The 11,970-nt window shown below is 37.6% G+C and overlaps 1 protein-coding gene across 1 annotated transcript; it reads right to left on the reverse strand.

Moving 5' to 3' along the window:
* Positions 1-4,254: 4,254 nt before the first annotated feature.
* Positions 4,255-11,763, reverse strand: rnf228 (ring finger protein 228). The gene has a single exon (XM_089121522.1). The coding sequence runs from the start codon at positions 11,380-11,382 to the stop codon at positions 10,648-10,650; it is 735 nt and encodes a 244-aa protein (XP_088977648.1). The 5' UTR covers positions 11,383-11,763; the 3' UTR covers positions 4,255-10,647.
* Between the last annotated feature and the right edge of the window lie 207 nt (positions 11,764-11,970).

An 11,970-nucleotide genomic window follows, 5' to 3' on the forward strand; every position in this document is an offset into this window, starting at 1 on the left:
TGCAGTCTATGTCTAAACTCTACCGAAAAATATTTAAAAAACAGTAGACTTATATATCAATCAATATATAAAGTAACATGTTTATTATTATAGCCTAACGCATTTTAAAGACAGAAACTCAGACTGAAGTAATTTAAATGAACAAAGTTATTCACAGATGATTGACTGATTTAACTCTCTCAGTTCTCTCTGCACCCTCTCTCTCTCTCTCTCTCTCTCTCTCTCTCTCTCTCTCTCTCTCTCTCTCTCTCTCTCTCTCTCTCTCTCTCTCTCTCTCTCTCACACACACACACACACACACACACACAGAGACACACACAGTGACTTCAATGACATGTGGCTCTTTTGTTGGACTAAAAGGAAACTTCAAATGTTTTCTTTCTGCCTGCGCGCGGGGACAATGGGGCGCACGCGGGAGGGAAACACGCGTGGGAAACGGGGGTCCTTTCACGTGCAAAACACTCGATTATTCTCTCTCATTTAAAAAGTTAAATCAACGCCAAATAGCCTGGACCCTGGAGACACCGACCCAACTCCTTAATGGAGAAGTTAACAATGAATGTGTGTGTGTGCGTGTTTGTTAATGAGTTTCTATTCGATGCATTAATCACTTTGATTATTGCTATTGCATTATTTTCCCAACACAGTCTAATGAAAGTGCGTAGTTATACCACGAATGTCATTTCTCGTGGCATTTTTACACCAAAAATGTTTTTGTTTTTTTTTGCTTTTTTTTGCGTGCATACGCACTGAAAACCTCTTGGCGCAAAAAACTATTTTTTGGCGTAGGCTATAAATGGCAAGAGAAATGACATTCGTGCTATAGAACTTTCGGGCTCTATTTTCCTGTCAGATATTTTCATTTTATCACTACATATATTAGCTGTAAATCATCTTATATTTCTACATTTTCAGAGGCTGAATAGAAATTCAAGCTCTAAAAATGTCGAGAATCCAGAACATCTGATGTATCTGTGTCGTTGACTGACAATATGATAACCAAATGGATTAAGACGAGAATGTTTAAAACACAAATAACACAGAATATTGTGCATTTAATTTTTACTTTCATTTTTAAAAGTCTAATATGATGGGGAGAAGAAAAAACACTTTTTAAGAGTTTTCTTTCTAATAGGTCTATTGTCGGATTATTCAGTTTGAAAGCTCAAAAACAGAAGATGACTGGTTGTGAAGGAGAGCGAGGGGAACAGGCTGGGGAATGATGCATGTTTCGGTCTTTTGAAACACCGGATCCGCGTGTCGAATCCATTTTTGGAGAACAGATCTCGCGCAGAAGTGAGCTCTGATGAGAGCATAATTCGTTTTATTATCAAGGGTCAAATATCTATACTCTCTTAGCAAATAGTGTCAAAATAATTCGAATCGGTTTTCAAACAGGCCTATATGGATAATGGAAGACAAATAAATAAATAAATAAATAAAGTTTTATGTGACGCCAGATCGCCCTACAACATAACCTGATGTTGAGCTGGTCGAAACTGGCAATAAATTTAGACTTGCCAGTTTTTTTTTTTTTAGAGAATGAAAAAGTATAAACCTGTGAAAGAATGTTCACACATACCATTTGACCATATAATGCACTTCTTGAACAGTGAATGCCTATGTTGTCTTGTGATCTATCTTGTCCAGCCTGAGGAAGGTCACCACCCTTTTAACCTCAATTAGATGAGCTTCCCTGAGAGAAAACGTAAATCCTCTCCAAAGACAACTTTAGAATAAAATCATCTGTCCTGCATTTACTGCCACAAGCATCCCGGAGCTCTTCTAACACAACCCTAAAAGGTTCTATCAGCGCTACATATTTGGAACCTCTAAAAGGTTCTATACAGAACCCTTCAGAGTTCTTTGTAACCAGGAAAGAGGTTCTATATGGAACCTTTTGGGTTCATTCATTATCATTTGTTTTGTCCTTTCCGGATTAAATATTTCATATTATTGACAAACATCAAGACCCTAATTTTTTTTTTTTTTATGAATGTTAGAAAATGTATATATTTATATAATTTTTATGTAGTTAATATCACACGAAGAGTGCCATTTCAGTTTTTCTCCTCCAAAAATCAGCATGATTAAAATGTGATATTAACTTACTACAAAAGTTTAATAAACAATAATTTAATTACAACAACAAAATGTTGCAGAATATTGAAATATATGATTAATATTCTATAAAGAACCTTTGTGCCAAAAGGGTTCTTTCTTGTCATTAAAGAACCTTTTTTTAGCATAAAGGTTCTTTGGAGTTTATGCTTCATATATAGAACCCCAATGAACCCTTTTTTTCTAAGAGTGAACGTCTACTGAGACACTTCGCCAGGTACTAAACATTATCATTCATTGCCATGTTATAAAATAATATTACAGGTCATCATCACTGTATGGTTAAATAAAGTGGTGATTAGAATTTTTACTGTACTGTACATTGCACAAAAATGCAGTCATTTCAGTTTGTAAAATAATATAAATTTCATGACAACAGACATTTTCAGCATTTTTCTCATTTATTAGCCAACCGAGAGGTGAGTTCTTGTATGTAAACAGAACATTTTCAATGTGCAAATACAATTCAAACAGGTTTCACAACAATTATTGAGGCTTAATAGTAAAAACACGCATTTCCTAATCTATAATAAACATATAACGGAGTATATACGGGCTGTGTACAAAGCCCACGACCCTAAGAGGGCTGGAGTGCATTAAGGGAAGTATAGTCGTCCCAGGCAGTAACACTGGGTTCATGAAAGTGCCTTGAAGTCACTGGGACAGTGTGTGCGGGACGAAGGGACATATGTTATGATGAGTGCACATCACATCATGGTCCAGTCACAGCGATAGCGGTTTACTATATGAGATTGAGGGGAGGGCATTCTCAATAGTACCGTCAATATCATTCTTTACAGTTTGGTTATGATTTCTGTTCACACATGTTTCCTTTTCAGGCTCAAATCTATTAAGCATCTGGGCCAGGACAGAGTACAGGAGCATCTTTTCTTATCCTCATTTCTGTTGAAAAGACCAGTATGGATTGAGTTCTGGTCAGTATGGGATACTGGTGTGTCCCACAGGCTTCTTAACTTCTTAACCATGCTTCACAAAACTCTGCTTTTCCCAGATAAACCAGCAAAAATAAGCATCATCATCATAATTATCATCATCATCATCATCATCTTATTCTTATTATATTTGAGATTAGTAAGATTTATTTTTGTTCACTAAGGCTACGATTATATAATCAAAAATACAGTAATATTGTGACTTTTTTTTTTTACAATTCACAATAACTGTTTTCTATTCGAATACATTTTAAAATGCAATTTATTTATGTGAACAAATCTGTTCACATCTTGATCAATTCAAGTCTTCAGTGTCACATGACCTACGTGAAATCCAATATGATGATTTGCAGGATTCCTTGATGAATATAATGTTTAAGAACAGCATTAAATATCTTTGTAACATGTCTTTACTGTCACATTTGATCAATTAAATGCATCCTTGCTGAATAAAAGTATTATTATAAAAGTAAAACGCACTGACCCCAAACTTTTGAACAGTGTGTGTGTGTGTTTAGTCTTGGATAAAAATAGGCAGTAAAATAAGTAAATCAAGGCCATTGTGTAAAGTATACATGACATATATTTTGCCCGACAGAATGGCAGGAGGAACTGTGAAGCTGGTGACTATTTAACACACATTGCACTGCACATTTCCTGTACAAGTGTTGGATTGAACGGCACAGTTTACAGCAGCTAAATGCTGTTTACTTCTTTAACACTCAGGAATATAACCTTTGCATGTCTACATCACTGCTGCAATGATTCATATACCCCCACATTCATTTTATAACCCTTACTTACAAAAAATGTAAGCAAAACCTCACATTACTGCACACAAATGACTGCGTCACTACACGTGTCCACCAGCAGAGGGCAGACCTGGTTTGATCCATCACATTTGCTTACAACGACAGCACAACTTTATCAAATATCAAAGAGTACGCTTCTATAAAATTCACTTCAATTCATCCTATTAAAATTACTTCAATAAATAAATCAATAAATAAAAAGTAAAGGCACATAAGAGCTAATGATTTACCCACACTCATGTTTGTTGTTGTTCTTTTTTTGGAGCTTGATAGTTTCTTCATATTTCTCTGTTTGTTTTTCACAGATAAGGTGACAGGATTCAGGAATGACATGAGGGTGAGTAAATGATAGTACAATTTTTTTGGGGGGGTGAAATATCTCCTTAAAGAGAATATGATTTGTTTTTCATTTGAAAGAGAATGGCCTTAAAGCTGCAGTCACATTAGCGAAATTTCGTGTAAAAAAAAAAACGTCACTTTGTAGGACAACTCAGAAGTTAGCGATTCCCTCGATCGAAAAGCTGTGCATTTTCCCCATTGACTTTTGGAAAATTGCAAAAAAATAAGATCTGTGTTCAACAAAGAGTTGTGACTTGATGACTTTTTGTAATCAAGATAATCTTTACAAGTTAATAAAAAAACACACACAGGCAGGCACAATAAAGTTTAAAAAACCACAAGCAGGTTTTAACTGGTGTGTTTTATGTCAGATCAAAATGAGGCTTTGTTCACCACAGACCTTATTTCAGGCGATTTAGCAAAAAACCCATTAAAATAAACATTCAGAGCGAAGGAACCAGGAGTGCTAAAATGCTAACTCACTTCCGCGTTTTGGCCTACAAAGTGACGTCATAACTTCGGCACTCTATAGTGTGAAGATGTATGAAGCACAGCTCACACAGAGGTCACTTTGAAACCAAGCAGCTTTTTGAAGGTCAGCACGGCGAATTCAGACGACCAACTTTAATGAGCGAATTCTAGGGGGAAGTTTTTTACCCTTTATAAGGTCAAACAAGCTTGTTTCCGCCACAGAATAAAAATGAAAAACTTTTTTTCAGAATTGTGATATAAACTCGCAATCGTGAGTTACAAAGTCAGAATTGTAAGATATCAAGTCGCATTCGTGCGTAATAAACTCCAATTTCGAGAAAAAAGTAGGAATTGCGATATAAACTTGCAATTGCGAGAAAAATTGCGAGATACAAACTTAGAATTAAAAGAAAAAAGTCAGAATTACAAGATGTAAACTCGCAATTCTGAGAAAAATAGTAAGAAGTGGGAGATGTAAACTTGCAATTACGAGAAAAAAGTAATATTACAAGACGTAAACTCGGAATTGCAAGGAAAAAAGTAATAATTGGGAGATGTAAACACGCAACTGTGAGAAAAAAGTACGAATTGCGCGATATAAACTCGCAATTAAGAAAACGGTAAGAATTGCGACTTTATATCACACAATTTTGAGGAAATAAAAAGAACGAATTGCGAAATCTAGACTCACAATTGCGAGAAAAAAGTAATAATTGGGAGTTGTAAACACGCAACTGTGAGAAAAAAGTATGAATTGCGCGATATAAACTCGCAATTAAGAAAACGGTAAGAATTGTGACTTTATATCATGCAATTTTGAGGAAATAAAAAGAACAAATTGCGAAATCTAGACTCACAATTGCGAGAAAAAAAAGTAATAATTGGGAGATGTAAACACACAACTGTGAGAAAAAAGTATGAATTGTGCGATATAAACTCGCAATTAAGAAAACGGTAAGAATTGCGACTTTATATAACGCAATTTTGAGGAAATAAATTTCAGAATTGCGAAATCTAGACTCACAATTGCGAGAAAAAAAGTAATAATTGGGAGATGTAAACACGCAACTGTGAGAAAAAAGTACGAATTGCGCGATATAAACTCGCAATTAAGAAAACGGTAAGAATTGCGACTTTATATCACGCAATTTTGAGGAAATAAAAAGTCAGAATTGCGAAATCAAGACTCACAATTGCGAGAAAAAAAGTCCGAATTGTAAACTAAAAAGTCGCAATTATCTTTTTTATTTTTGTTTCAGTGGCGGAAACAAACTTCCATGGGATCGCGCGGAAATCTGACCACACCATTAACATGAAATACAGATGTTTAGAGCATCAAGTGTCTTCAATCATCGTCATAAAACCATTAAGTCTAAAACGATCAGCTGAACGATATAGGCTATAGGCCTAATGCCTAGCTTTGCACTGAAGTTAACAAGCCACGGTTAGCTGGATGAATAAATGAGTTTGTGACATCAAGACAAATGACCTACGGGAAAGATGCACCATTTCATAAGTGGGTCAGCAAGCGCTCGAAAGCACCTCTTGGCTGCAGTCCCAGTGTGTGAGTCTTTAGCATTGATTTCTCTATCCCTGCATCCTGTCTCCGCAAGGACACGGCAAAACTCGAGCTGCTCCTCAGGTGTCAGATTCCTGTCTGTTTCATCCGCTGTGCACGTCTTTCCTAACACACCCCACACAGAGACGGAGCTTTCCACCAACACTTTTCACATCAAGCATCATCATATCAAATACCCTTCATAAATGACTGATTTGTCATTGCTTGTGTAGAAATGGAAAATCGGCAGTGCTGATTTGATTAACAAGGAAGCTTTTGTCAGGCGAGGATTGGCCTTCTTTTCAGCAGAGTTCAGTATCTAGGTTTCGTTTAACATCATGCAGCTTGTTTACTTCTATACTACATCGGTACTGCGCATCACATGTTTCTGTGGTACAAAAATCAGATAAAGTGAGTAGCCTACTTAGCTATGCACATTAAAAGCTCACACGGACGATAGCAAAAAGAGATTGTCAGTTAGGCGTCAAATAACACGGTTTCACCGTGATAGATGCATAGGTGAAGCGAGAACGAAGAGGTGGTATAAAATTCACAATTTCCATAGTAAAGCTATTGATCCATAAGAACAAAGAGGTCTACTTTTTCAAAGACCAAATAGCATGATAAAGCGAGTGGATGACAACACCCAGTGGCGATATTTTTGAGATTATCGTCCGATTACGGTCAGCTTCAATTCACAGAAATGTTATATCTTCCAGATTTTAGTAGTGAATTTTCAGTGAATACAATGTTAAATTGTGTTATGGTTGGGTTCAAAAGTCTGAGACCACACTGAAAATATGATATACGTATTCCTAATAGCACACACACATCTCAGAGATGCCTTTTTGATGTGCATGTTTTCATTTGCAAAGCGTGTTTCCCACAGAAAAGACATTTTCTGTCAGATGTTAAATAGACATTTAGAAAACGTCTTTAAGATGTGTATGATTTAGACTGTATGTAAAACTGACTTTTTAAAGATGTTTGTTCACATCATATGCTTTCCAAATGAACTGCCCTTTTTAACAAATTAATCTTGGAGACTATATTTATTTGGACATAAACAGACAGAGAGAGAAAAAAACATAAAGGAAGGTTATGACAAAGAAATTTAACGAGCAGATTTGTGACACTGACCATTTTTTTCAATTAAACTTTGTGCTCATGTTCGCTGATAATATAATAGAGTGATCATTTTAAACAGTTCAATTTCCAGGGAAAGCATCATCTAATAAAATGGATAACTTGAATGCAATGTCGGTTACACTTAATTTCAATAGTCCACTTTTGACAACATATCGAAACTAACATGTCTCTCGTTAGACTTTTGTAGACTGTTAAATTAGGATTAGGTGACAAATGTTGAATTTCGATGTGAGATTGTGAATATTGTGCATAATTGTACTCATTCCTGCAGATTTTGTCTTTCACATAAATACTATCAGTTACGTTTTAAGTGAATGTAAACATTTGAGAAAGAAAATGCATGTGTAGCAGTATAAAGGATCAGTGCATCAGGTATTAAAGTGACAGCAGCCTAATATTCCTGCTGAAAAATGATGAGATAATATTAAAAATACCTATATGGCAGTTTTTCCCCACTGGTTTCGAAAATCGTGGCCAGTGAAAATGCTGAGTGGCTAGTAACTTCATCAGCTGGAAAAAAATCTGAAAGTGAATCCAATGATATCGTTTCTCAGTGGTGTTATCGTTGTAGAGTGAACTCATAGACATATACACTAGATGTCACCTTGGCTACGGCAGTTCATTGGAACGAATGCATCAATAGAGCCGCCATCTTGAAACAGGGGAGCCCCTGCACTTTAATGCATCAGCGTCAAACGGAAATAAAATTACCATAAATCACCATGAATGTGATTTTTCCAAACAGATCTCACGGGAATTCTACGAATTTTACGAGGTGGCTAATTCGCAACAATTCGTACGACCTCACTCGAATTAATTAGTAAGATTTTGCTAAATCGTACATATTTTACGAATTAGCCAATTCGTATGAATTCGTATGAATGACGCCCCTAAACATAACCGTCACGTGGGTTTAGACAAATCGTACGAGTGAGGTCGTATGAGTTAGTACGAATTAGCCACTTTTAAATTACTCGTACGAATTCGTACGAATTGGTCGTGAGATAGCGTAGGATTTTTCTCGTTTTTTTTTTTGGTTTGTTCCAACGGTCAGACATGCATTTATCATTGATTCCAGAAAAAAAAAAATTAATTACAAAAAAAAACATTCTTCCTAGTTCAGATTTCTCCGTGAACATCATACGCGGCACAAAAGTCCGCCACCATCAATGAATTCGAAGTAAAGGCAGAGATAGCAGTGTTACCTAGCTACTTCCATAGACAAGACAACTGTTCCAAGATGGCGGCGGTTTTGACGCATGCTTAGAACCCCAAGGTGACGTCTAGTGTATATGTCTATGGAGTGAACTGTGCTGTTCTTTTATATTTAGAACGATTTTTAGTGTTCGGGTTAGTATAAGTTGACGTAGTTGAAAACGTACTTATTGTCAGAGGAGTGTTAGCTGATATTAAACAGATATACTTCTTTAGTAATACTCTGATGAGAGTTAGTTGACATGTCCAGTACATAGTTGCAAAGTTACTAGATGTCTAAAGCGGACAATCGAAATAGTGTCCGCCAAATGCATAAGTAATTGAAATGTTGGATTAAATCAAAAATTATACAAAATAGATGCATTTTCACTAGTGGTCTCACAGACTTTTGAACTGTATATTGTGGCTCCAAAACCAAAGTCTGAATGTCATTCCATTAGAAATGAAATATCAAACCATTTCCGCAATGACGTTTACCCAACTGGTGTATTGGTGATTTTTAGCAGATGCATGAAGTTGTTCTCAAGCTCACACAGGTGTCCAAGCAGAAGATCTATAGGTGGCTGTGTGCGAGTGTGAGGCTGATGAAGAGCAGCACAAGAACGGCTAGGCAGGAGAGGGCGACACACATGTATCCGCTTGTTCCGGCCGTTCAGTGTGGTCGTAGTGGACTCCGTCGAGCTAGTTCTGTATCCAATAGTCTGGGACGGGCATCTGATGTGCCACGGCTGCTCAAGTGTGCAGATACTTCTCGCACGGCAATGCTTTGGGCTGAAATAGTTGAAATACTAGCACTCGCCGTTGGCCCGTTGTGAGTGATCCAATGGTGACTCATTAGATGCGTCTATAAATACATGTTCTTCTTTAGTTGTTGAAGTTTGCTGTTCAAAACTAGTACATTTTCCAGTTTTCCTAGTACTAATTGAGTAGACGCCTATGTGAACTCCATTTTAGTAACATTGGTAACATTTTTACAATAAGGTTCTATTTGTTAGCATTGGTTAACTAAAGTTAACATGAACTAACAATGAAAAAATACATCTAAAGCATTTATTAATCTTAGTTAGTGTTAATTTCTACATTTACCAGTAATAACTCATTATTAAAATCAAAATTGTTTCTATTAATCTTGTTGGTAACACTTTACAATAATATTTCATTTGTTAACATTATTTAACTAGCGAGAAACAATAGGCTACTTTTACCGCATTTATTAATATTAGTTGCTGTTACATTTACTAATACATTATTAAAATCAAGGTTTGTATCAGTTAAAGTTAATGCGAACTAACATGTACAATGAATAATTTTATTTTTAACAAAGGTTAATGAATGCTATGCAAAAATATTTAGTTCATGTTAACAACTGCATTTCCCAGTGTTAATAAAATGAGACCTTATTGCAAAGTGTTACCTTATGATTTATTTAAGCTCACATGAACTAACAACAGATTCATTTTCATTAATAATGATAACAGATTTTTAAATACTGTAAAAATGTATTGCCCATGATTAGTTAATACCGAAACTATCGTTAACTGAACATGTTTTCGCTTATTTTGACTAATCATTACACAAATATAAACAATTGAGAGAGATCCCCTAAAAAATATTTTTTTTTTCGGGTTAACTTAAAAAAGTAAACAGGTTGCCTTACAATTTTGAGTTCATTCAAATTAAAAAAAGTTTAATTAATTTACTGTAAAAAATATTGTTGGTTTAACTTAAAAAAATGAAGTAACCTGGTTGCCTTAAAATTTTTAAGTTGATTGAACTGGAAAAAGTGAGTTAATACAATGGAGATTGATTGTGATAACAAATCTTGAAAATATTTTTTTTTACAGTGTACAATAAAGGAGTTTGACTTAATCAACATAAACTCAAAATATTAAGTTATCCGAATCACAAATTATCTAAGTTGATTTGACTAAAGAAAAATGTCGTTATACATGCCTGCTAGCTATTATAAAAGAGAGTAACATAAAAAGAGGTTGCCTATTAAGCAATTAGCGCTGATGCAGATGTTCTGTCACGCGTTTCTCCGGCTGGCATTAGTGGAGGCAGAGGAGCGGCCCGTCTCGTGCTCCGGTCTGTCTTTCAGCCAATAGAGGAGCCACGTTACCATCGCAGACACCATGGCGAGGATGCTCGCGATCGACAGACACAGGGGTCCCGCGGGCGATGGCGGCCCGCCGTGGCTGTGCACGAATATGAGGCCCATGAAGAGCAGCACGAGCATGGAGAGCAAGGAGAAGATGACGCACACGCACCCGGTGGTCAGCGCGAGGCGTCTGCAGTTGCGGCAGCTCTCGTAGCGCGAGACCGAGTCCTGGGACAGCGTGGTCGCGGTGGACACCGTCGTGGTGGACGCAAGAATGGACGCGTCCTCCTCGCGTCTGAGCGCCACGAGCGCCGGGTGCATCGGAGGCGGGTGCGGCGGAAGGGCATCTTGAGGCACAGGGTCCGAGTCGATGTACAGAGGGAAGTCCTCTGTGACCTTGGTGTTGTTGGGCAGGTTCTGGATCCGGTATTCGGGAACGGACGTGCGGTGTCGGCACACGGGGCAGCTGATGCGCCACGGCCGCTCCTCGCACAGTTGCAGCGCGTGCAGACACTCCTCGCAGAACGTGTGCAGGCACTCCAAGATCTTGGGCGCGCGACGGTCGAGGTCGAAATAGTTGTAGCAGATTTTGCACTCGTATTCCTCGTAGGGAAACGCCTTTGGTGTCGGGAGAGCAGGCGGCTCCGACCCGTTATCTGCCATGGCATTTCGCGCTGCCTCACATCCTCGACACAATGGGCGCGAGGCAGTCACGCGCGCCGCCTTTTCTTCTCTTTATCCTGTCAGCGAAAGCCCGTGCTCCCGTTAAACCCGGACATTTTTGTGTAAGGCCCTTTTAAATACCCGGTTCTTTTAGTCTCCGTGCACGCTGAGTCGCCTAAATAATTAACCGTATCGTTCCAGTCCGGAAGGGAGGTGATGTAATGCTTTGCTCTCTCTCTCATCCATCCAGAACCGATGTGTGTGGGAATCACACCTCGATCAAAGCATCACACACGCGTACGGGTCAAACGGCACGAGCCTTTCTGCTAAAAGATGCTGTTTACGTCAGTAGAGTTAACTCTTTTTTTGCTGTCCAAACATCTCTGTGTTTTTTATCCCCCAATATTGACTACCTGGAAATAAAAGCTGGCCATTTAACCGTGTTTATTCTCCATTGTGAGTCATTTACCTGTTTGTTGTCATGGAAACTTATAACCCAGAAACAGGTGACTTGCACACTATTTCAGGTTCATTCATTCCCATTCTCATACACCCTCCATTCAATCAAATAAACATGTTTTCAATGAG

Source organism: Pimephales promelas, chromosome 16, assembly GCF_988280905.1.
Source record: "Pimephales promelas chromosome 16, fPimPro1.hap1.1, whole genome shotgun sequence".
Classification (NCBI taxonomy): Eukaryota; Metazoa; Chordata; class Actinopteri; order Cypriniformes; family Leuciscidae; genus Pimephales; species Pimephales promelas.

What these genes read in the sequence shown, in the direction of transcription:
- rnf228 (XM_089121522.1), bottom strand. Translation starts at nt 11,382, where the DNA reads ATGGCAGATAACGGGTCGGAGCCGCCTGCTCTCCCGACACCAAAGGCG.